Source organism: Dermacentor silvarum, chromosome 4, assembly GCF_013339745.2.
Source record: "Dermacentor silvarum isolate Dsil-2018 chromosome 4, BIME_Dsil_1.4, whole genome shotgun sequence".
Taxonomy (NCBI): Eukaryota; Metazoa; Arthropoda; class Arachnida; order Ixodida; family Ixodidae; genus Dermacentor; species Dermacentor silvarum.
This window is the reverse complement of record NC_051157.2, coordinates 52,306,670-52,333,688: the sequence shown is the minus strand read 5'-3', so window position 1 is coordinate 52,333,688 and position 27,019 is coordinate 52,306,670. Positions and strand designations below refer to the sequence as shown.

General features: G+C 45.1%; 1 protein-coding gene across 2 annotated transcripts in view; it reads right to left on the bottom strand.

Moving 5' to 3' along the window:
- The window catches only part of LOC119450030 (nuclear pore complex protein Nup58-like), a 48,803-nt gene extending 22,236 nt beyond the window's left edge, over positions 1-26,567 (bottom strand). Inside the window, exons 1-11 of one of the 2 annotated variants that reach the window (XM_049665597.1) lie at positions 26,327-26,567; positions 25,517-25,581; positions 25,360-25,410; positions 23,374-23,418; positions 23,234-23,293; positions 20,442-20,498; positions 19,976-20,026; positions 17,552-18,448; positions 6,020-6,493; positions 2,810-2,914; positions 1,126-1,147 (exon numbers count right to left, since the gene is read on the bottom strand). In XM_049665597.1, coding sequence (XP_049521554.1) covers positions 1,126-1,147; positions 2,810-2,914; positions 6,020-6,493; positions 17,552-18,448; positions 19,976-20,026; positions 20,442-20,498; positions 23,234-23,293; positions 23,374-23,418; positions 25,360-25,410; positions 25,517-25,581; positions 26,327-26,406 — 1,907 coding nt within the window. In that variant the 5' untranslated portion in view covers positions 26,407-26,567. The remainder of the gene's footprint in view (positions 1-1,125; positions 1,148-2,809; positions 2,915-6,019; positions 6,494-17,551; positions 18,449-19,975; positions 20,027-20,441; positions 20,499-23,233; positions 23,294-23,373; positions 23,419-25,359; positions 25,411-25,516; positions 25,582-26,326) is intronic. The other variant, XM_037713376.2, reaches the window with a different exon arrangement.
- Positions 26,568-27,019: the final 452 nt, after the last annotated feature.

The window sequence follows — 27,019 nt, the reverse complement described above, 5'->3', positions numbered from 1 at the left end:
GAAAGAGAAAATGAGAGCGAAAGAGAGAGAGAGAGAAGAAAGAAAGAAAGAAAGAAAGAAAGAAAGGGAGAGAGATAACCTAGCTACAACCAAGAGACGCAATCAATCGGCCAGCTTCGCTGTGTCTTGAGCTTTGCGCAGCCTAGTGCAAGCTTTCTCCTTTTTTTTTTCATCTGTACATATATCCTGTTGTTTATGCTTCAGAGTGGTAACAACAGGATGGTTTGTTACTTAACTACGTGCAGTCAAAAAGGCGATTTTCCATTTACCCGCACTTCACCACTACGACACGGCACACACAGATTATGATAAACACTATATGTACACTCATGCTATTTTGACGGGATTCCTGAACTGATATATTGAAGGTAAAGCGCAAGGAAAGTACACAGGCAGAAGAAGTACACGACACATGCACTTTACCTTCAGTATGACGTACCAACAAGGCCAAATTTCTACCCTTCCTCAACTGCATAGTTGGTGGTATTAAAAGGTGGTATTAAAAATACAGCATAGTAGTAAAATTCCGAGCAAGCGCCCCCTTTTCCGGTGAGAGATAATCCAAGAAGGGTGAGGGGGAGGGGCCCCTTGCTCGGTCGCGGACCGAAATTCAAGGGCTGTCGGCCCCGGATCCGGCAGCCAGCGAACTAGGCCTATACTGCTTCCCTGTGAAAGCCCGCCTGGCTTGCTCATTCGCATCCGTCAGCGTCGATAAAATCAAATGTATTGATATTTAAGCACAATATAATTGTGTATATGTTGTACTGACCAACATAGGCACTTTATTACGAGCTGCATGCAGTCGTACCGCAAGCACCACCAGTCTCAGATTCTACTATTCAGCGAGCTAGGCCCGCCGGCTCCTAGCTATCGGTGGCTGTCAATGGAGCCGACACTGCAGATGTGGCCTTGCGGAAACATGTCTACACTGCTCGCATAGTTGTGTTTATGTTGGAATTGTTTGCTTAAAATGAGAGAGCTGTGCAAACATGTTTGTTTTCACTGTCTTTGCGAAGTTCCGATCTATGCATCTTTCACATAATAAAATGTACACACTGCCAACTTTGAGTGACCCAGGTTGCTACAGACATTACAAGGATTGTGCATAGAAATCAAGCAACCCACCTTTTACCTGCTGCCACAGAACCTGCAAAATGGCAAAAATATGACAATCAAGAAGAGATAACTAAAGAACAATGATTATGTAAACACATGTAGTCTTTGAATAAGCAATAAGATAACCTCATGTTCACAAAGCCAGTTCATTAAAACATTACACACTTTTCAGTCTGATGATTCCTGTAGGGATCAAACTATACTTTACAAGGAATACCTGACACAGAAAGAAAGCAAAATCCACAACTAACCTGAGAAATCACAGTTCCAGCAAACCTAATAGCATAACTTATGTAAACTTGGGCCGCTATCTTGTACGCATTCGAAAAGTTGACGTTCGGTTTCATCTCACGCGATTGTCTAGGCCGTTCCGATATCGCGGCCTAGGCCTATCTAGGCCCCCAATTGCGTGAGGCGAAACCGAACGTCAGCTTTTCCAACGTGTACAAGATGGCTGCCCTAGTTCCGTATAGCACTGATTCTGTCTCAAAAATTTTGCTAACTTCGACATGGTGCAGCATGTGGGCATCAGTTAGACCTCTGAGCAGCAACTTCGGAGCCTGCTCTTTAAGGCTTGTTAAATGCCTTTGGTCCTACAATCTGCTGAGCTTGTGACATAAATCCTTACTTGACTCTTTTTTTTTTTTTCATTTTGATATGCAAGGAATACATAAACATTTTGCTTCAAAAACAGAATTTTGACCAGTATGCACAAAACATAAGTTTGTTTACCTCAAAAACAAAATTCAGAAAGAAAGGGTTAATGGTTACCGAGCAGTTGAAACAGGCCATTGGATATATAGTTGAACACTAGTGTAGGAAGAGACGCAACCAAGCAGCCTTGAGCCAAATTCCCTACCTGAATACTTCTGATTACCCCTAAATTGTGGATTTTCCCACTTTTTGATGAGGCCAAGAAGCACCTCATGCTCAATGACAAGATCTTGTGCTTCCTTGCACATAACCCCCAACACCCTTGCAATAATAGCAAAAGGGTTGCATATCTGGCATAACACTACCAGAGATAAATAACCCCCTATATTTTCTCAAGCTGCCACTGCACAAATGCCACAGTCACTACTGCAACCTTGCTGACACAAAAAAAGCACTGTTCTTGTTTAGGCATGATCCAGTCAATGATGTACTACTGTGGCAGCAAAAAAAAAAAAAAAATGGATGCTTCCCCTTACATCAACAAAGAGCCACATGCACTACCACAGCAATCAAAATGAGCTTGCATGCAGCTAAAGCTCAATCTCATAAAAAATGTTAAACATCACTTGAATGAGCAGAACCCTTAACGTCCTCACAGTTCAGCATGATAGTAAAGCTAATACACCACAGACTTGAACTCATAACTAAATCTGAGGAAATCACTTCTCATTTCCGAAAGCTCACCACAGCCTTTAGCTATAAAAAGAGCACTGGCTGATGCAAGCCACTTTTAAACTGTTTTACTATACTGTGCAGAAAGAAAAAAAACGACTCTATATTTAATGAATGAACAACGGCAGAAGGCCTTCACATTTAACAGACTTCAGAACATAATACTAATTGCAGCTTATTATGCTTAACATGCCTGAGATATGGAGTATTATGCCAGACCTTCAACAAATACATCAAGTCGTTCATTTCACGTGCGATGTAACTACCAAGCCATGCGCCAAACCATGCACAAAGCCAGAGACTGTACCTGGCACACTTGAACTTGGGTGATCCACGCCACCAAGACCAACAGCAGCCGTTGTTTTTGTAGCAGCAGTAGTGGCCTGGCTAAAGGCTGAAGTGGAGCTCAGTCCTACCACGAAACCAGAATATGATCCATAAATTTGTGTTTGCTAATCATTTCCCTGCTTGCACACTTTACCTAATTACAGGGTGCTTCATTGAGGATTGAGTAGTGCTTAACAATAGCACAGCCGAGATACAGTGAACTCTCGTTGATATGTTCTTCACGGGAACCGGAAAATAAAGTGCATCATCCAAAAAAACGTATCATCCAACCTGTTATCCCACCAAATTGTATTATCAGGAAAAGAAAAAGAAACGTATTCTCCCAAAAAACGTGTTATGCAGAATCGTATCAACGAGATTCTACTGTAGAGGTTATTTTCTTGGTAATTCATTATTCACACTGGTGGATATCTGAAACTGTGCTACATACCGTATTTATTCGAATATAAGGCAAGGTTTTTCTCTGAAATTTTAGCCTCGAAGTCACCCCCCGCTTTATGCACAAATTTTGCCTTTAGGTGTGGCTTCACGGCAGCGCGAATTTCGTCTTACAGTGTGGCTTTACGGCAACACGCACCATGGTGCCGTGAAGCCACACTATAAGGAGAAATTCGTGCTGCTGTGACGCCACCCCTGAAGGCAAAATTCGCATATAATCCGCACTCCCTGTGTTGAAGCTCCCTTACTCCCCTATTTCATGGTCGCCATTTTGCATTTTGGTTGTGTTAGTAATTCAGTATTTCAGGTAATCCCCGCCCAGCCTCGATAATCCGTCGGCTGCTCTGTATAGCCTACTCAAGTTGTTTTACAGCGAAGCTGTCTATGGCTAGGATCTGGGATTTTATGGCGCCCGCGCGAAAAAACTCTCCCCTAAAACGAGTGAAAGAGCCAACAACAAAAGCAAGAACGGCAATATGCTCGGTCTAACGGCCACCTGTGTCTAAAACGATCTGTCTCTGTGAATGTATGACGTAGTGCGTGACGTAGTGTGCAGCGACCAAATGGTACCATTTGGCTCCACCGTTGCTATGGGAAGGCCACGTGTGATCTGTACTGTACGCCTGAAGTGCAGCATATCTACGAGGAGCGACAGCGAGAGCAGCAGTGGGAGAGAGACCATCGACATCGTGCCAACCCAGCGGTGCCAGCAGCCCGAGAAGAAGAGCGGGCCCGCGATGTGGTACATAAGCGACGAGCAACAGCCGACGACGCATATCGCAATGCCGAGAATGCCGCAAAGAGACGTCGATGCCACGAGGGCACGGTGCCGGGATTCGACGGCACCTACGCAAGGTTCCAAAGAGACTTTCTCGATCGCATCTTTGGATCACGCTGCCGAGTATGTGATCACCTATGGCTCGATAACGACCTCTCGGAAATCAACGGCATACGGTCGGAACAGCAACAGCAGAAGGCGATGGATGTGCTGACACAGTGCTTTCCCGGTGAGAATGTTAGGGAGTGGCAACTGCGTGAATGCACTCGTGCCACTGCTCACGCGTTTGTCGTCGTCTTGTTCCACAACTGACTCCGTTCCACTCATCATTCCAGCGTAGAATTACGCTTATTACGCTTCTCTTCTGTCGTCATAATTGGGAGGCCGTGTTTACGGGATACGAGCCATTCATTGTCTTACGTGACGGGCAGATTTAATAACAGAGGTGATACGTGAATATGTGTGAGTACCTATCGTCATGATGACCACCGATCAGGAAATTAATTATGTTCATACCTTTGTTCAAAATTTTTTCACCTCTGTGTCGTGCGCTAAACAGCTTCACTGGTCATCCACCTTCACAGAGTGGAATGGCTCATGAATTTTTGCTTGGGTACCCCCAATTGCACCTTCGCCTTATAATCTGACCGCCTTATAATCGAATAAATGCAGAAAGTACTGATTAACAATTTAATCATTAAAGCTGCACTAAGTGTCTCTATACTTAATTAGTTCAGGCCACATGTTGCAACTGCATAAATTAAGCAAGTCAATTATCAAGGCATACCCACTTAGTAGGAGTTCTGAGGCTGCTACTAGTTTTGTGATACTGTTGCAGTACTATATTCCTCTACAGGAGCGTCAATGAAGAAGATGCTTTTGATCTGACATGCGCTCTCGGCCATGTGGTTCAGCTTTTGATAGCCTTGTAAATATATTGTAAATGTGTTTCCCTTTTGTGTCTGCCTCCACATAACAATATTAATCCTCGAAATCTGCCCCAAAAAACATAGTTAATGAAAGCAATTGAGCCAGTTGGTGCATTTTCAACAGATGAGACAAAATAAATGCAATAACAAACAACGGACAAGAAGAAACTGACAGCACAGAACACTAACTTTAACTGAAGCAAATTATGTATTCCTGTTTCTTCTTATTCGTCGTCTTTTATTGCACTTAATTTCATCTCAGCCACAAAAAAGCTTGGTGTTACAAATAGCTTAGTCTAGCAGTACACATGAAATTTTCTCTTGGAAAATAATAATTACAGCTTCAATGCATTTTGCAACAAGTTAATGATAGATAAGATCATAACTAGATCCACTGTCTTAGCCCAGAAGAGTTGAACTGAAGTGTCTCTTACACAAGCAGCATCTGTCGACTTAATCTACCAGTTATAAGGGATTGGGTAGCTGAAGTAAAGGCAGTAATGACAAGGTATTCAGTTCTTCATTCTCAATCTATTTTCAACTTCACACGAAGTGCTCCAGGTCCGTCCTTGCTACTTGACAAAACAGATATATTGCTCCGTAGTCTCTGCAGTATTGTGACAATAAGGAATTTCAGCATAGCAGAACACTTGCCTTTACAGTCCCAGCTGTCTGCCAGCTTTGTGTGTGTGAATTAATCTGCCCTGCACATGCACCTGGTATAGGTCACACAGACTAAGTAGTGTGCACACCACTGGCAGGTGGCTGGTACCATAATAGTAACAATGAATGGTAATCCTGCATTGACAGTTTCATTTTACAGCCCAGCCTCTACCTTCAAGCTCACCTTTATGTTTAAGCTTGGCTTTTGATAACTGATAACTGAGTGATGCAATGGTGGAGGTCTGTGCTGTGCAGTAGTCAAAATCGAGGTGCACATATCATGGGAAATGATAGCTAAAAACCAGTCATTAATCTCAATGTAAATTAATCATGCCCATAGAAAAACAAGCACACCACAAACCTAACGACAGCCCAGTAGATGTGGTGCTTGTCTGGCCAAAAGGTGTTCCTGCAGCAAAAGCTGCACCAAATGGCGTCGCTGTAGTAGCTGTTGGAGCAGCTGTACTGGCTGTGGCAGGTGTGATTGTAGGGGCAGAAGATGCCGCCGTTGTTGCACCAAACCCGGCAGGAGTGGGCAGCGTAGGCGCAGTTGTGGATGTTGGTGCCTGCGTGGTAGCTGCAGTGCCAGCGCCAAACATTGATGCTGCTGGCGCAGAGGTTGCAGTAGACGCAGAGGTTGCAGTTGGCACTGCGGCCGTGCCCCCACCGAACATTGACGACAGTGACGGTGTGGAGGCTGTGGCAGGCGTGGTACTTGTACCACTGCCACCAAATGCTGACGCCACTGAAGGCATGGGGGTTGCAGGGGGTGCTGCTGCTGTGCTTGCAGTAGCCATGAAAGATGAAACAAGTGGCGGGGCTGCTGCAGTAGATGCTGCAAACACAGAGAGAAAAATAGTTGGCCCTCTTAACAAAGCCTAAGAGGTGTGGCTACACGATAGTGTTCACAAGCTCTTATGGCAAAGGAATAAGGTTCTTTTTGCCCAGCCCTGCATGTAAGGCTGCCCACAGAGGCTTTAATAACACGAAAGCTATAGAAAACAAGAAGAAAGAATGCCCTCACAGTCTAGGCAAAGAAGCAAGAATTGACAAGAGCATACTTGGCTTCTCAATTATGGGCAGCACACAGCCATCTCTAAATTCCATGTTTCGAACTGCGTGCTCTAAAAAATATGTTCTTGCATTTCTGTCTTTACAGAAATGGTTGTGTGCAAACCAACAACTTTGCGATCATACTCTTCATGTGATCTTTCTGGGGTTTTACGTGCCAAAACCAGTTATGATTATGAAGCACTTCAGGTGATAAAACAGATCTTAAGGCTGACTTGCATAATGTTCAGAAACCTTCGTTATTGATATCTGCTAATCAAAATGAAAAGCATGCAGCACAGCAGATGATCAATGAGGGAATGCAGACGCACCTTCCAGTGCATTGTCCGTTTCATATTTAATACAGTATAATTCATTTATAACGATACCAACTGTAACCATATGTCACGAGATAACAATGAGCGACCACAGATCTACTAATTCATGTACACTCGAACCTCGTTATAACAAACGGGATATAAATATATTGGATATAATGAAGTAAATGAAATTCCCCTTGAAATTTCCATAGAGTCACATGTATTTCAAACCTCATTGTAACGAACTAAATTCATCTCTGAAACCAAAAAATACCCAATCGATGCGCCCCAAGTGCATCACTTTCCGTGGGGTTCGGCACTCATTCGCCGCAGCAGTTGTCTGGTCTTTCACTGGTCTTCCTCATTGCAGCTACATGCAGCGATGAGAAAGACAGTGTTTCTCGCCGACGTATTCGACGCGGGAGTTTTGAACTGGTGCGGTGAACGAGTGCCGAACCTCCGGAAAGCAATGCACTCGGCGCGCAACGGTTGGGTATCACTATCACACTTCTCCACTGACCTCTCTCTCTTGCACTGTGCCTGGCTTCGCAAGCCGCGCCACGCGGAGCGGCCACGCGCGGCGGTGCAAGATTAGTACATCTGCGCGGCACGCCACGCAGGCAGGCGCAGCTGGGCGTGGCCTCCGAGATCTCCCCGACGCAATATTGGGGGGGGGGGGCACCGCAAGCCTTCGTGAGTCGCACCATGCTTCATGACTACGTGCCGCGATGCAAAAGTTTGATGCATTAATGTCTTTCTTTACGACGAGCCGCACAAGCAGCCGCAGCCGGGCCTGGCCTCAGAGACCTCTCCAGTGCAATCTCCTGTGTCACTGCCAGGGGACGTATTCTGCGATTATTCGGCGATAGTATCGCCGTCAGGTGAGCGCTGATTGGCTAGTTCAGCAAAATCGGGTTCATGGTATAGCTCATTGGTTCTCTCATTGGTGTAGAGCTCATTGGCTGGTAGAGGACTACGTCACACAAAGGTGATAGCATCGCCTAGGCCGTGCATTTGCTACTTTTCGCTTCTACCACTCCCTGCGTTGCGCCGTGCAGGCTGGCAGCTGGGCATGGCCTCCGAGGGCACATTGGCATCCGTGTAATCTTGGAGGGCGCGGCGAAGTTCGCGGCCAAGCCGGCACAGCTAAGTTCGCTTGCCTCCTTGATCACACAACAGAGCGCTGTGTTGTGTGCCACGTGCTGCTCGACTGCGGTGAGCCAAGTGGAAAGCGGATGTGAAAGACCCTCACAATGCAACAAAAGGCAGCTCTCTAAAGGCTGTCATGTCAGGTGCTAAGTCGCGTGTTGCTCACCAAAGATTCTTTTGCTGTTTTGTTCAAATTTCATCGCATGCATGGCCGTATAGCGGTTCCGTGGGACGCAAAGCCATCTTCTTATTTCCATGTTTACAATTGTGCACCCCATTGGCCATATATTGCTGTAAATGGCAATAATGAATATAACGAAGTAACGGATGTAACGAAATAATTTCGGCTCTCCTTCGACTTCGTTATAACAAGGTTTGAGTGTATTCTACAGTAAGATGGACACTGTGCAGTGAAGAAGAGGACGAAGAAATGCTCTTGCGTCTGTCGCTGTGCATGCGATCAGAATTCCGTGTACTATTGGTGTGACCTTGATTGTGTGAGACGAAATGCTCTTGCGTCTGTCGCTGTGCATGCGATTAGAATTCGTGTACTATTGGTGCGACCTTGATTGTGTGAGACGTTAGTGTCTTATAATGAATCGTCATAACTACACTTGGTGGAAGGCACTGCAATCCCTGACCTCACCCTGGAACTTCGCTGCCGAACGTTTCCAATTGCATCAGCCGCTACCATGCTCGAGGCTACCGATCACCACGCTCCCATCATTTGCGGCGCCGTAGAGCAGCAGTGGGACCCTCCTGTCTTTAGCGGAACAGGTGAGACTGACGTGAAAGGTTGGCTCTCTACCTATGAGTGTGTGAGTAATCACAACAAGTGGGATGACCCGACGAAGCTATGTACCGTCATCTTCTATCTTGCTGACGTTGCGAACCTCTGGTTCCACAATCATGAGCGGAAACTACAAACCTGGTCTGCGTTCAAGACAGCACTCGCAGAAGTCTTCGGCCGCCCGGTTTTACGAAAACTCCGTGCTGAACAGTGTCTATGCCAGTGCACTCAACAGCCCAGCGAGACTTACACAAGCTCCATAGAGGATGTCGTGGATATTTGCGCCCACGTTGATTCCACCATGAGTGAAGAGGACAAGATGAAGCATATCCTCATCCTCAAGGGCATCGAGGACGACACATTTCAAATGCTTCTAGCCCAAAACCCAACTTCTGTCGCTGCTGTTGCACCTGGCCACTCTCTCTCAGGCCTCACGCTTTCCTCCAACTCCACGCCCGAATCATCGCTCTCTGTTCAGATTAAGGATTTCATTCATGAGGAGGTGGTGCACCAACTGACTATGCTGCCTCTCAGTGATCGACCTCTACAGCCCGACACGTCTCTGGCTGCTCCCATTAGGAGGGCCATTCGCGAAGAACTTGCCAAGTCGCTACCTTTGGCTGAACCCTGTCCTCCCGTGGCTGTACCTCAGACCTATGCCGCAGTCGCAGCGGGACCTGCGGAAATTTTCGCGTTTCCTGCGACAATGCGGCCTCAAACAATGCCACCTCCCACGTCACCTCCAATTACACCTTGAAGCCAAGTTCAGAACCCTTGGCGTACATGCGACAACCGGCCCATATATTTCACTTGCGGTTTCGCCAGCCATGTCGCACGCTTCTGCCATTGTCGCATGCCACCTGCTAACCCTGCTGTTGCAGCACTTGGATATGGCTATTCCCACGATGCTACCGGGCATGCCATGCATCCTAACTTCGAGTTTTCGCCGTCTCCTCTACGCCCTTTTGGCAACCATCGTTTTCCGTCACTGCGTTGACGCTCGCTTTCCTCCTTACGTGGTCGCCAGTCACCTCGCGAGGGAAACTAGTAGCTGCAGTTCTGCAGGCACCAACTGCCAGCTTCGCGACTTCTACAAGGCCTGCACAGTTGCCACGCAATTTACTGGACGTTTCGGTCGAAGGAACCGCCACAACTGCGCTTATTGATACTGGGGCTGCTGTTTCTGTCGCAGACGAAAAGCTTTGTCGTAAGCTCCACAAGGTCACCACGCAGCGTATAGCACCACTTGCTCAATGTACCGCAAGGGTGGTCAATGACGGCAGTGTCTATGCTGTTGAATTTTTCATGCTGTCTTCATGTTCACATGACATCATTCTCGACTGCGACTTCTTTTCTTACCATCGTGCCATCATCGACACTGCCTGGGCCAAAGTGGCGCTTTTCCCGCTTTCCGATGCCCCACTGCCTGACCCTTCTGCAAGTAAAGCCGCCAAGCTCACCATTGTATCCAATACGGACATACCACCTGAAATGTGCATTCTTGTGCCTGTAGCTTGCTCCACTGCGCCAGATGCAAGGTACTTTTTACACTGTCGCCTATTTTTCTATCTTGCAAGGCTCTACCTCTCCCATTTGCTGTCCTCAACACTGTATCTGGATTATCTGCTATGCTTGTGTGTAACCCGTTTCAATCCCCTGTGACTTTACTGCACAGAGAATCACTAGGTCGTGTTCAGCCCTTTGACCCACTTGACATTCTCGATACTTCCGACGACACGGCCTGTTATCAGCTCGACGCCCTAACTTCTCCCGTGCTGTGCACATCATCATCATCATAATTGTCATCGTTGTCAGACGTTCTTGAATCTGTCTTGGACGCCGATCTGCCACCTCCGTACCACCAGCAAGTTATTGCACTTTTTCAGAATTTTCGCTCGTCGTTTGATTAGGACCAATCATCCCTGGGGCGTATGGCGACCGTCACTCACAGCATCCATACTGGTTTCCAATCCTCCATTACGCCAGCGACCATACCGCGTGTCGGCAGCTGAGCAACAGATAATTAATGAGCAAGTCGATGATATGCTGCATCATGGCGTCATTCGCCCTTCCAACAGTCCTTGGGCATCTCCTGTAGTATTTGTACGCAAGAAGGACAGGTCAATACGCTTCTGTGTGGATTACCGTCGGCTTAATAAGATCACTCGTAAAGATGTCTATCCGCTGCCTCCAATAGATGACGCCCTCAACACCTTACAAGGTGCGGAGTACTTCTCATCTTTGGATCTTCACTCCTGCTATTGGCAAGTGCCCATGGCTGAATATGACTGTGAGAAGACAGCTTTCGACACACCCGATGGCTTGTACGAATTTACCGTAATGCCATTCAGGCTTAGCAATGCGCCCGCTACTTTCGAGCGTATGATGGACACCATCCTTCATAACTACAAGTGGAAAAGATGCCTGTGCTACCTTGATGACATCGTCGGGTTTTCGCCAGATTTCCCGACGCACCTCGTTTGCTTGTGCGAAATGCTGACCTGCCTCACCTCTGCCGGCCTCCAACTCAACATCAAAAAGTGCCATTTTGCTGCCTGCAAGTTAATAACATAGGGACACATTGCATCGAAGGACGATGCTTCCTGACCCAGCCAAGCTACGCGCGGTCGCAGAGTTTCCGATGCACACTACTCTTAAGGCACTCCGCAGCTTTATAGGGCTCTGCTCTTATATTTGGTGTTTTGTGCACAAGTTTTGCAACTATCATCGCACCACTGACCAATTTGCTTACTGCTAGCAATGGCATCTCCGTGTGGTCAACTTCGTGTGACGAAGCCTTCAAGCAACTATGTTGCCTACTTACTTCGCCACCGATTCTTCGACACTGTGATCCCAAAGCGTCTACAGAGGTACACACGGATGCAGCATCAGACTTGGTGCAGTCCTAGCGCAACGGAAAGATGGCTACGACGAGTACATCCTCGTGTATGCGAGCTAAACTTTAAAGAAGACAGAAGCCAACTACTCTGTGACAGAAAAGGAGTGCTTGGCCATTATTTGGGCTCTCGTAAAGTTTCATACATACCTATATGGTCGCCCTTTTGACATTGTTACCGACCACCACAACCTTTGCTGGCTGTCCTCGTTGAGAGATCTGTCAGGTCGCCTCAGCCGATGCGCCTTTCAATTACACTGTTGATATGCCGGACGAGCAGTGCAAGGATCCCCTGCTTTCAACTATGCTGAATTTCTTCCACGATCCACCTGTCATACCCTCTTCTCGAGCACTTCGTCACCAAGCCACTCACTTTGCTGTACGCGACGTCCTTTACCGCATAAATTATTTACCTGACGGTCACAAATGGCAGCTTGTGATACCACGGCACATGCATTCTGACATATGCGCTTATTTTCATGCTGCTCCACATAATGGTCACGCCGGCGCGTCCTGAAAATGTATACTCGGCTGAGGCAGCGCTGCTACTGGCACGGCATGTATCACTTCGTGCGCCAGTACATACGCACTTGCACAGCGTGCCAACGGCGTAAAATTTAGCAGCACCTTCCTGGCGAGTTACAGCCGCTGCCCTGTATGGCTCGGCCCTTTGATCGCGTCAGCATAGACCTATACGGACCACTTCCCAGCAGCTCCTCGGGTAACCGATGGATAACTGTAGGTGACGACCACTTGACGCACTATGCCGAGACTGCTGAACTCCCGGCGGCCTATGCGCGCGAAGTAGACATTGCGGGCGTGACACAGTTTATGTCAGCCGACTTAACCCACACTATGACCCCCTGATCCTACCTACGTTATTAAGTCGCCAGAATGGCTCATCTTCTCCCCCGGGGGCCATTGTAGTGAAGAAGAGGACAAAGAAACACTCTTGTGTCTGTCGCTGTGCGCGCGATCAGGGTTTGTGCACAAGTACCAGTGCGACCTCGATTGTGTGAGACGTTAGTGTCTTATAAAAAATCGTCATACTACAATTGCAACTATTACTACAAGCCATGTGCACTGGCACAAAGGCAACACAACTGTGGCTAGCACACTATATTTGCTGTTCAGCAAAGGCGAAACTTTGACAGAAATAGTAGCGCTATATGCACAAAGTTAACTTACATTTTAAGTAAAAATTCCGCAGCTAGTTGTCATACAAGTTTCATATAAAAGCAGTCTTCAATTTCTCATGTACTACTATACATATTGCCAACACTGCCCGAACATGGTGTGGCTGACATTGATCCCATTTTATCTGCCTGCAGTAGGTCAAGCGGTGCTGCCCATCTCCATTCATTTCACACAGCGAAGTTCTTGAGCTTCGGAAAATGAGTTCAAAGCATTCTCTAAATTTGTAGGAGATACAATGAAGCACTACTGCTACACAGAACTGTTGTAAACTAGTTAAAAGGGCCCTGAACTCCCCTTGAGCTTGGTGAAATAACATAGTCCACGGCTAGCATACGCTGCTGTGAACATCTCAGCCAAGCTTTGCTGTTGTATGTGGTACATGGAGCTCGCAAGCGGTTCTTTTCTGTCACACACTCTCTTTTCCAACAGAAGCCTGCTCCTCACTCACTTCTGGACTGCTTTCTTTTGTAATAAAGCTGCATTCCCATATGCGGCTGCTATAGGTAGATGAGGTCGGCTATGCAACGTAGGTAGATAGATAGATAGATAAACTTTATTAGAAAGACAATCAGAGTTTTGTCTTGCCCGAAGGGGCATCGCTAATGGTCGGGGACCCTAGTCCAGGCCTCCGCTGGCTCTTGCCATCTTCTCTGCGCTCTGGATCAGCTTGAGATGGTCGACAAGGGCCGAGCTGGACAGCAGTGCCTCCCATTGCTCCCTCGTGGTGTTCTATGTTGTGTGGCGTGCACTCCCACGTAATCTGGTATAGGGTTGGTGTGGCCCCACACCATAGGCATTCGTCCCTATAGGCTGTGGGGTGGCACCCCAGCGGCCACCACAGGGTGCCACCATGGGTCCACTGTCTAAGCGCACTGCAGCTCGCTAAGGACAACCGCGTTTGGCTTACGCTTAGCGCGATATAGGCACCAAAATCGGAAGTTGTGGCATCTACTTTAACATCCAAAATTAAATTTTAATTGCGCACCATGGTGTCATTTAGAAGGCAGAGCACTGTGGGCACGCCCCTCTCTGCCGTAGCCTTCACAGTGCAAGGCATTGAAGAAGGAACAGGAGCACAGCAGAGGCCGTGTTTGATTGCCAATAACTCCGCTTTTGCTGAACGCATTGTAGTAGATTTTGTGGCAAAGTATTTCTGAAATAGCCTATTTTCACTTGAAATGCCTTTCTCTACTTCGATAAAGAGTAGTTCAGGGCCCCTTTAACAGGTTCAAGGGCATGCACATTCTCAGGATGCAGACCACCAGTGAGTTGACATAGAAGGGAGTCTGCTGTGTATTTTTACCTTAAACCTAAATGCAGATCTGAAGACATACCATCTTATGAGAGGACTCTGCTGTAACGCTGTCGTCACACACTCGTATACCGGTGTTTCTAGAAAGACTGTAGGTAATATTTAAAAATAGATGTTCTGAAATAAAAATACGGTTCCTCTGGAGACACGCTGTCAGTGGTGGTACCACGACCATGGGGTGACGGGTAATACAAGGTAATCAGTTGCTAATTAACAAAAATGCAATAGTTAACTTTGATACTTTTAATTTAAGCAGGCTCATTGTAATCGGGAAATTGAAGCGAGCTCTCCGTACAAGCCATGTAAACTTTCGGATTCGGAAAAATGTGGAACTGTGGCAAGGCAAATTTCAGCTATCAGAGCACGCAAAACTCGAACTTGGAGGCTGTAGCTCGTTTGCAGCCGCACACCTCGAGGCAACGTTCTGCTTATGTCATCCAGCGACCGGCAGCCGGCATGTTGCTACAGAATGTCGCCTTAAGGGGCAGCCTCACAGTTTCAGTTTCGCATGCTCTGATAGCTGAAATTTATCTTGCCATAGTTCTGTGGGTAATCACATTTTTCCACATCTAAAGTCCATATGGCTTGTACGGAGAGATCGCTTAAATTTCTCAATTACGATGAGCATGCTAAAACTTAAAAAATAAAAGTTAATTATTGAATTTTTCTTAATTATTGACTGATTACCTTGTATCATCCGTCAGCCCATGGTCGCCACGTTAGTGGCACATCTCTGAAGGCACCGCCCTTTTATTTCAGAACGGCTACTTTTAGATATTACTTAAAGTGTTCGTAGAGTAGAAACAGCTGGTATAAGCATGTCATGTGTCTTTACCATTTGCGGACATGGGCATTTCCCACTGTGCAGTTGTTCCAGTAAGCAATTACTTCCCATGTTTTCGAAGACGTACTGAGAGAGCTCTAGTGTGAATTATTGCATAGTAAATGAGTTACTTCCGAAAATTTTCATTATTTCTGAGGCTCTTGTGCAGTGCAGTCTGCAGCCAGCAATATGTAGTGTGTGGTCATCACAGGAACAGTTTTGTCTAGGGTCCTCACTGTCGCGTTCTTCTTCAGTGCTCTTATCTGAGGACAATTTTTGGTAATCTGAAAATGGAATATGTCCTCCTTAAAACTGAAATCATCGTCAGATTCATTAAGCTAACAAGAGTTCTTCCTGTAAAATGCACACGAAGAATATGTCACCATCCTCAGTGTTCCACGCACGAAAAGCACATAGTACAAATTCCTCTGACTCCCTCCGACTAATTGCTGGCCTCAGTGGAATTGTCAATCGTTGAAAAAGTTTCTGAATGGTGTAGCAAACATGTGCACGAATGCACGCACGCACGCTTTATGACTTCTGACCAGAATTAATCATTTTGCATGTCGGGAGGGGCACAAAGCAAAGGGGGTTTCATTTATTAGCCTGTCCTCAGACCCCCAATCACTAAAATGCTGATCATGGAAGTAGTCGGGACCCACAAGATTCAGATGCTGCCAGTGGAGGAGTGTTCCTGAACATATCCATGAGCAGCCAGTGGCAGAGCACACCTGGCATGGACAGCAGCAATATCCTGAACTAGTAAATTCAGGGCAAAGCAGCTTGCTTGGTGTTTCAGTGTGGGCTCTTGTGTAAGCTGCCAACATGCACTCGTGATGTGCAAAAGCTTCACTGAACTGATATATTAATTGCCAACTTCATTACATTCAGGTTCAGCTGTGTGTGCTAACCAAGATGTGTAGCCACAAAGGAGAGAGAGCCAGCAGCCCCGTGACATTTGTGACAATGACGATGTTACCTATTTTTTTTTTTTTTTTTCATATCAGAGTAACGCCTCAATTCTTTGTCAGCGTAACAAAAACACAGGTCCGTGAAATAGCAAAATTCACTTGCAAGCACAATGAAACTAAATTTCGGCTGACAACTTACGTGTTGAAACATCTTACACACAGCTTATTACCAAACATGGTTGAACTGCATTCATTCCATTAAGTGATAATTATCCTCCTACAAATCTAATGGCGACTGTATTCTGCAGACTTAAGTAACCATGACTTGAGGAACACAACATCCAAGTTTCCGAAGTTCTGCACAAGTGGCTAGCATGTAACCAATGAAAGCAAAAGCTAGGTTTCTTGGCATACTTTCGATACAAAGGCCAGGAAAGGCAATAACCAAAGGACTGTGCTGCATGCTCCTACTTTAAAAAAGAAAGACCTTTCTATACCGCTGACGAGTATAATCACTGCAATTTGTGCCAACATAGCTGATGACGAGTGTATTCGTCACAAGGAAAAATACCTTAGTGTGAACCGGTGATGAGTATGTCTATCAGTTTGCTTCTAGTCGCAGTTTTTTACACCAGATGGCAGTGTTTGTCAATGTTAGTTGGAGTTACTGTATATGGCTCCCTTTAGGGAGCTAGAGTTGCACCGAGGTCCTCCATCTTGGACTCCAATGTTTTGCCGGAAAGCCACCATATGCGTCGCTCGCGTGGCACTGCCAGCAGCGCTTCTTTTTTATGTTTCTTTTTCTTCTTTATAATGTTTGCAGGTACACATCGATCGCTATTGTCATGATCACGAGCCTAGATTTTACACTTGCATGCCTTATCATCTAATGATTACTGAAAATGCAGCAAGTGACAAACACATACACCGGCGCATGGTGGCAACTGTGAGCCTCTCTGATTTCTACACAAAACGTCAAATACTAAGATTTTATAGATAAGCTGTAATTCTTATTAGGCATGCATATGTGATCACAGCTCGTGACAGCTGACAGACATGAATGCACATATTCAAGAAACTGCGCTTTCACGTCTAACATTCCTTGTCTTTAAAAAATGAAAGCTGAATACGATCCAGGTAAATGACGCGAGGAATTGCATGCACTCATACAGTGTTTGTATGAGTGCATGTATGCATGTATGAGTGCGCAGCTCTGGTTCCCTAAAGGGAACCTATACAGTAACTTCAATGTTAGTGGCAATGTGTATAGTTTTGTCTTTCCTATCGGCTTCTTGAACACTTGCATTGCGCACCACATCTCTGGTTATTTTCAAACAATTTTCGTCACTTCCTGCGGTACAGAAAGATATAAGCCATGCTGCCACATGAAAACACTACAGCGGGTCTGACGCATTCCAAAAGCTTGTAGATATAAGCACCCTTACCGGCGACCCCCATACCAGTCGCTGTTGTTGCAGGTGGTGCTGCAGCCGCTCCAAGACCAGCAAAAGGCGTGGCGGTGGTGGTGGCTGATTGTGCCACGCCAAAACCGGGAGTGGCAGCAGACGATGCAGGTGTAGGCACTCCGAAACTGAATGTCGGAGCAGCAGCAGGTGCTGCAGGGGCTGCACTCGTCGCAGATGGCGCTGCCGCCGTTTGAGTTGGTGCACCAAACCCACCAAACATTGAAGGGGCGGCAGCACTGGTAGCAGCAGGTGCAGCTGCTGTGGAAGCAGCGCTTGTGGCAGGGGCCCCTCCAAAGCCAGGCAAAGATGCAGGAGCTGATGTCTGAGTTGGCATAGCCCCAAAGCCACCAAGCGTGCTCGCAGAGGTCGCCGTGGTAGTGGTTGCTCCAGTGCCAAAGCCACCAAAGGCTGGTGGGGCACCAGTGCCTGTTGAGGCCGGTGTGGCACCGAAGCCACCAAAGCTAGGTGTGGGTGCAGGAGCTGCTGTGGAAGACCCAAAAGCTGTACCAAACCCTGCTGGTGTCGCAGAATTTGCAGATGTAATTGCACCAGAGCCACCAAAACCAGCTGGAGCAGCGGCAGGTGTGGCTGTAGGTGCCCCGATGCTACCAAAGCCAGTTGACGCAGCAGGAGCGGCCGTATTCATTCCAAACGCAAAGCCTCCTGGTGTAGTGGAAGTTGCTGGGGCTGGCATGGCAGTGGTTGTTGACCCAAAACCCCCGAACGGAGAGGAAGCTTGACTTGTGGCCCCAAAACCACTACCAAAGGCTGGTGCAGCGGGTGCTGCTGTGGGGGTCGTTGTGAACCCAGCAAATCCCGCTGGAGCAGACGTGGTAGCGGGAGTGGTTGATTGTGCGGTGCCGAATGCCACATTTCCTGCAATATGGGATGGTGCAAACCAGCAATCAACTCTGTATTTCCTCGCTGGCCAAAATACACAACACACTGAATTACGACCAAAGAAGTTGTGATGGCTGATCACTATGCCAAACATACTGTCTGCATTGAGTGTGTGTGTCCATATGCAGTACAACTGTGTTCATACGTTTTGTAAAAAAATGGAAGAAAACCTTACCAACCGGGAAAATGCACAATCCGAAGTCACTAAAAACTTCAAGACCCAACTGTAGAAGACATCTATGTAATATGAAGCGTTACGTGAATCATTGCAGTACCACACACCGACACGTGCCAATCTGGTGGGTACCGAGACTTGCGTTGGCTTCGGCAAGCTTACATTCATGCTCCTCCAATTTGGCCTGGGTCAGCAGTTTCTTCAGGCGGAATTTCAGCGGGAATTTTCTAATTGCCCATTCAGCCAGAATTGTTGCGACACAAGACAGCGACATGCGTCGAGCTCATTGGGCGCGAGCGACCCAAGATGCACATTGGCATTTTAAGACGGAGATGGAAAACTGAAATGAAATCGAACTGATTGGCAAGAATGGAATACGATGCCACAATGCCGCCAGAGCAAAAGATGATGCTCCCTTCGTGCTGCCTGCAGCAGGGAATGGTGGTGAGTTTAGGTTATCACCTATTAACAAGCGTGCAGTACACTTCCAATGGCACTGTACCACATGTGCTGTATAACAGATGGGTGAACATGCTTATCGCAACAGGTTGGCGGCGACAGCAGTGAATGGCAATGCGCTACGACCTGCGAGGAGATTTGCTGGTAGAGGAATGGGAAACCGAGTGTGTGACAGCATTTTCACGTGACACGGGCAGGCAAGTAGTGTGGGGAAGCTGCCTTCGCAGGCATCTATTGTTCTCTTTGCACGTGCCTTGCTCCGTTTCTTGTTTACATGGGATCTAGCAGCCAGAAAATGTGTCATACATTTGCCATTTGGCGGTATACTGAATGTTGGTGTTTAAAGATTGTGTTTTCCAGGAACGTACTAACCAGCAAAATCACGTGTCATTTTTTGCGTTCTTGATCGCCAACATTAGCACGAGAAAATCATATGAGACAAGATCATGTCAACGAGGTTCGAGAGAGAGACAGTGTGCGTGAGTAAGTGAATGAGTGTGAGTCTGCGTGCATGCACATGCTTGCTACAGTGTGGAAGGTGTCAGGCAAACTTCACGAATATCTTCCTGTGTGAACTAGTCCGTCATTCACTGAAGATTCGATGCAAAAGCTAAATGATTAGCATGTGCTTTGACATAAAATCCTCCCCTTTTTATCATTCTTTAAAACATCTCAGTACATGCCAAGTGAAGTAAGTCAATGCAACAAGCAAGCATTGTAAAAGATCACGTTTCTGCCTTGAGACTGTATTTTATAGCACTTTTTTTTTTTTTTAAGTGCTACTTCAAAGTCCAACAATACAACATATTCTAAAGAAGCCTAAGGAGAAGGACTACAAAGCTGGTGTGCTTCATTAATTGCCTGTTTACCTGTCTGTGGCCTCACTGTAGCACTTGCCATGCTGAAAGGGTGGGCAACACCTGCAAATAAAAGCAACAATTTGCATATTGCCAAAAAATCTGTTTCAAGCCTTTTGGCAAAGCACATTTCAAACTGTGGAGGTTCACAGGACAGAAGCAGATCTAATACAATATTACAAGATGCCAAAAAGGCAAATTGGAACAGTCCAGCAGTACACAAAGAAACAATTTACTAATTAAGCGATTTAATGTCACTTAACAACACAAGGATACAGAAATGGGCACACATACACACACTCAGACACACAAACGAACACAGAAGGCAGAAACCAAGCATACAGCATAGTATTTGTAGTATCTTTCTTACATACATACACAAGAAAAGGAACAGAAACAAAAGACGCTTTATGCACCTGACAAAGGCTTCTGCACCCAAAGTTCGCAGGAAATATACAGTATTACAAATGTAACCTACCCACTGGTGCCGTAGTAGTGGCTGATGGTGCTCCAAAAGAGAAAGGCTGGGAGGCAGCTTTTGGCAGGAAAAAATTAAATACATCACATTAGAAAAATAGTGTAAACATGTGTACAATACAGCCTGTCAAGCATGCCATTAATTCACTCTTATTTGTAACCTTGACCCCGGACCTGAGCCCTCCCTGAAATCATTCATTTGTTTCAACAATGACAGCTAACCAGTATATTTTATTTTTTGCTAAGTATATAACAGAGCAGTCAGTAGTGGGTTTTTATGATTGTGAGCAATGCGGCAATATTTCAATATATTGTTATGGTTATTTCGATATCATAATGTTACCAGAGGGCAGTAAAGTGCAGCAACATGCAAGGTGACCCACAAAGCAGCCAAGTGACTGCTTCTAGTATCGGCACAAAAGTTATATAGTGCAGATAAATAAATTTTAAAAATCACCCACTGTGTTTTCATCACATTGAAACAGCTCAGTTTAAACAAAGCTTTCAGTAAAGTTTCTGCATCATGGGAAAATTAGTGCCAATGCAATGTGGCCTTTAAGGCCAAAAGCTAGTTGAATAAGACATTCATAGAGGATTGTAAAATAATGCTACAGCTCACACAGAAGATCATCTGTGATTATGATGATGGCATATTTGAATTAACTTGTGTCAACAAGGCAGTACAATGTACAACTATTTTAGAACACATGGCAAATGCTTAGTAACAAACTTGTTTTACAATGCTTTCACCAGTGAGAAACCAATTAGTAGTCTCTAGAGAAGGAAGTGTAAATATGCACTTACTCTCAAAGAACCTTTTTTCCTCCTAAGGAATATACAGGGTGTTTCAACTAAGTTGGGCCAAACCTTAAAAAATATACATGCGAGTTACGAGAATGCAACCAATTTTGTATTGTTCCCTCTCCTCTTGATCAACTAAAAGTATTTTTTACTTTATTAACTATAATTAATTAGCCAACCTTTAAAGCCTTGACTTAAACAAAATCTTCAATGTAGAAGTTGTAGAGCCTATTGAGAAATATCCAAATAATTTGTTTCCGTGCTGGTAGCTGCTGTCGTTTTAATTTTTCTGGGCTGCAAAGAAAGCGGCCGATATTTGAAACAATACTATGCGACTACATGCTTATGTGAAGTGACATTAGCGCCCCCAAACATTCTACCAACAAAGTATCGAATTGATGCAGCATGCAGATAAAAGGCATGAATAGGCTGCAAGAAAAAATTGATAGGCAATGGCCACACCCATCATCTCCGATACTTCATGTTCTCACAACACCTCCTCGCCCTTTACTATGTCAGCAACAAGAACACTGGCACAGCTTCAAGAATAGTCATGCGTTATTTATCGCATATCCCATCACTTCAACCAACAAGATATCTCTGCAATAGTGGAAGCCAAGACCACTGCATTAGATCCATCTCAGCTGCTCAAAGCCTGTTTGTGCGTTTGGTCTGCGTGCAGCATCGATAATTTTGTGGCATGCTTGAGGGCACCAATGTAGCTGCACATAAGCGCATTTTCACATGGTGCTTTTTCAAATCTTGTGTGCTTAATATACAGCGCAGAAAAATTAAAACCACAGCAGCTATTATCAAGGAAAACCTTTATTTGGACAGTTCTCAACAGGCTCTACTTCTACATTAAAAATTTCGTGCTAAGTTAGTATTTAAGAAGTTGCATAATTGATTATCGTTACTTAATTACCTAAACTTACAGTAAAAAATACTGTAAGTTGCTCAAGAAGGCAGCTAACAATACTAAGTTGGTTGCGTTCTCGTAACTCACATACCCGCCAGGGTGGCTCAGTCAGCTAAGGCGTTGCGCTGCCGAGCACGAGGTCGCGGGATCGAATCCCGGCCCTGGCAGCCGCATTTCGATGGAGGCGAAATGCAAAAACGCCCATGTGCTTGCGTTGTAGTGCACGTTAAAGAACCCCAGGTGGTCAAAATTAATCCGGAGCCCTCCACTACAACATGCCTCATAATCAGAACTGGTTTTGGCACGTAAAACCCCAGAAAGAAGAAGAAGCAACTCCCATGTAGATTTTTTTTAAAGTTTGGCCCGACTTAGCTAAAACACCCTGTATGCACAAAGCACAAAAATGTCCATTGTGTAAATGTGCTGCTTGTGTATAAAATAAGAAACACACATAGTTCTTCAACCTGCATTGCCAGTAGAGGGAAGTGCCACTGAAGTTTGATTAAGTCATACTTTCTTATAGTCACATTTTATTCAACTTTGGTTTATTGACGTTGTGCAGAGAAGCTTGAATCAACAAGTGAGCTGTATAGCATGCATAAACGCAAAGTCAAAACAGCTGACCAGGTCTCATCCAAGAACTTGACATCAGAGCTTGCATTTTGCGTGCCACGACCGGGCTTGCAAATCCCTAGTGCTTTTTTTTTTTAATGTCCACGACTAACGCAACCTCACGCGTTTTATATAACTCAGCAGACTGTCCTAATTCAGCAGGTTATTGATATCAATATTTCTTGCCCACTTTCTTAACTCAGCAGAATGTTTTAGATATTGATATACATATTTTTTACCCACGTGTTTGTACTTGACCTAATATTGTATGCCTTATTTGAGTTTTTGTAAGAAGTTGTACTTTTAGTTTATTACATTAAATATTGTTTGGTGAACCATGACTAATGCCTCTGCGCTGTTCATAGGCACTTAGAAAAAGAAAAAAAGAAAGAATGAATCAATGAATTCTGATACGAGGAACAACTATTTTTATTAGACTCTCTGAAACAAAACAAACTCACCGGTTGCTGCCGGCGCCTGAGCAGATCCCCCGAACGAAAATGGCTGTGGTTGTGTTGGAGCTGAACAAGAGAAGTGGTGTCCACATTAGAGAGACGTGATAATGCTAAGACAGGACGGGACAGGGTAATCATGTTCTTACCTGCCTGTGTCGCTGGGTTGCCAAAGGAGTAAGACTGGCTCATCCCTTCAATGAAAATAATAAAAATAAAGAGATATTCACTTAACTTATCGCACCACGACACCAATACATGCTTGGCAAGATGAAACAGAAAATATGTCTAAACCTATTATGAAATATGTCTAAACCTATTATGTCAATGAAAATACAATTAGCAGATGCACTGCTTCCTACTATAAAATCAACAAAAGCACAACATTCTGGTGATGATAAAGGTCTAATTCCCAGATAAGCTTTCAAAATGATGTAAAAGGAAGCCCGAAAGTTTAAGGGTCTGTGGAGCATTTTCTTCTAACCGGCTGTCACCATTTTGAGACATACTAACAGCAAGACCTTAAAGCTGACCTGTACATTTAGCCAAGGGCAAGCTGGATGCCGAGATCATGTGTTGTCTTAGAGCAACAACATATTCAACACATCATTGACTTTTGTTTGAAAAACAAAGCTCTACAGAGGGAGTTTCTCTGGTGGAGCTGAATGCTCCTAAGAAACTGCACAGCTGTGTCCAACCTAGCATTTCAATTCTAAGGTTCACCTTTCCAATACAAACCGTTTTAGGAAGCTTCCAGAATATGTGATAGTCACAAATTTCACAGAGGCAGCAAGTGGTATGAAAATGCTTATAGATGTTCCTGCTACACAAACAAGCATTTGCAAGCACAACCCTATTTGTTTTTCTTCATGGAAGCATATTACGATCATAAGAGGTTAAATTTGTTTAAAACTAAAAGTAGAATAAGTATCTCATGAAAAATTCCCTCAAAGAGCAATACAAAATCAGGTTTCATTTCACTGTTTCATAGCAGTTATAGAGCAGAATATGATTTAAACATGTGGAATCATTCATTTTCAGCTCGCATTGAGGAGGTCAATATTCTCAGTTTCGGGAACATCACTTTCACTTCGCATTCATTGGATGGACCTTGTTGTGTTGGATGTTAGGTCCCGAAATGCAATAGTATCTATGAAAGTGATTGATGCAGAATATGGAACTATATCTTATTCAACATATACTCTGTTTCATACATATCTGGCAAGGATATGAAGGCTAATAGGACTCCCCTCACTGGTCGCATTTGCGAACAAAAAATAAGGCGTCCCAAATGGAAGTAATTTATAGCCATGAGGCATACAATTTGATGTAACATTATGTCTCATTATCTCACGTATTTATTGCACGGAAGGTGTCACAGATCTGGGCTGGTATAACATAAAACTATTCCAATCTGTTATTATTATAAATCGGCCATTAGCCCTCGGTGATAGGTCAAAACGGCTCCAGGTCTGCCCATATGGCCGTGACGGCCGCCCATAAGGGCAGAGCTGGAACTGTTTTGACCTATAACAAAGGGCTTATGGCCGATTTCGGGGAAAAAAAAAAAAAAAAAAAAAAAAAACAGATTGGAATAGTATTACATTATACCGACCCTGAACCTATTTACCACCAAACGAGCAGAGAGACATGTTTCTGCAACCAGTGGCCACAGAGCACCACTTGCAGTCGGGACCAAAACATAACATGTCACATACTGTAATTACAAAGGTCCACAAATAATATACAAGTTGACCTTACCTTACTTCCATAAGTTGTAGTTGTAACACTATAAGAAGCACTCATTCTGTAGAAAGCGTCACAGACTTAAAAAAAAAAATTACGATCTGGATCGGGCTCGATCGCGACTGAAAGTGGCCGTGTGGCACCAGTACAAGGCACTAAGGACTTTAAGGCACAGGCTCGCAGGCATAATGTTCTGATTGCAACACCTCCCATTTTAAAGTTCAAACCTGAGCCTGCCCTTTGGTGACCACAAAGTTCACATCACCAAGGGAAAAAGAAAAAAAAAAAAATCAAACACTGTGGCCTTTATCTGGCTCTCATTACATGCACGCTGGGCATCAATGCGCTAAAACATGCAATATGTGTAATGCACACTATGCTGTAGTTACCTGTGGGGGCTACTGCAGCTGTTGGAGATCCAAATGAGAATTGTTGGACACCTGATAATGAAAGCAAATGAGAATATAACAACAACAAAATTTTTTCACTTGTAAGATTCACTTCAAGCAGCAAAGCAAACAGAACTAAACATGACAGATGAATTACCTGTACCAGATGGCGCAGTCGGGCTGCCAAATGTTGGCTGAATTCCTCCAGCAGGTGACTGAGCACTGCACAGGTGACAACAGACCACAACCATGCTTTTATTGAATCCCATTCGACATATAAAAAAATTCCGCTATCACGCCATCAACTACAGCACACTACTGTAGCTCTTGAGCCTATTAGCCACTCCAAATCTGTCTCGTAAGTTCACAGTGACATTAATGAGACAATTAAATGATCTCTTTTTATTTCTCAGGGCCCAAAACACGTTGGATCCACGGTGTGCGTGTGAAATATTTGGATCATCCTTCTGCAATGTATAAAGCCATTTTTGTGTAACCAAAAAGCGAGTGTTGGCAATAGGGTTCACTATCCAATACTACTCTTTTGTGGCAGGATGGTGAAACACCAACTTCCGCCTCTTGCCTGCATTCCATCCGACAGTTTTGGTACAGCATGTCACGAATACTGATTTCATCTGTCATTTCTCATTCGTCCTCGGAAGCTTCCACCGCTTCCCTACGTTTTTTTCGCTTTCATGTTTCTGTTGCTCACTCGACTACAATGCGAGTCACTAACGTTCAAGACGCGATACACGGAGAGAGAAAACAAATAGAACAGTGTCGTGCCGAAACTAACATTTGAGACTGCCCACATCAAGTTAGCGTGATGACATCGCGTAGATAACGTACAGATTGTTTAAAACGCAAGACAGCGTAAGCACTTAATAAGACTGATTGCTTGCTAAGCAGCAGTGAACGCGCGCAAACACGACTAATACTTCGCTTGTGAGCAAATGAGAGAACTTGCCTCTGTCCAAACGTGAAAGGAGACGCCTGTGTAGTCTGCTGCGAGCCGAAAGGAAAACCTCCAGCTCCAGATGGATTCATGTTCTGGCCTTTATGCGACGCAATGCAGCGACACAAGCGACTTTCTCACGTTTGATGCTTATGCAGCGCTAATTTTGTTACACTTATTTTAAGCTAACTGCGCCGCACATCTAAACACGGCCGCCATTTCTTGCACATCGACCTCAGCGACCTACTGCGGAGTAATCTAACCAATGCTTTAATCCAGTCAAATGATTCAATAAATGCTTATCCATAGCTGGCTAATCTCATCTGTTATAGCTATAATTACAGCGCATTGTAATTTCTGCACATCGACCTTCAATCACATTGCATGCATTCAAACTGCATTCAAACTAGCGTTTACAGCATAAGTTGTATCGTCATCGCAATCACGAAACATTTGAAAATTTCTGCTGTTCAACGTGTGTTCTGGTCCTCCCGCGCGAGCTTTCGAAATGTCTTCAACCCAACACGTCCTTGAAAAACTACAGCGCGTATTTTCTGTCAAAGAAGCGGAAATAGACAGCATCATCGCCAGGTCCGAGCAGCACTTCAAGTACACCGAGGACTCCAGCTGCCTCCTCGGCGACTTCGTCGCCAACCTTCTAGGAATTGACGTGTCGCTGCTGAACGAGCAAGCCACGGCAGTGGA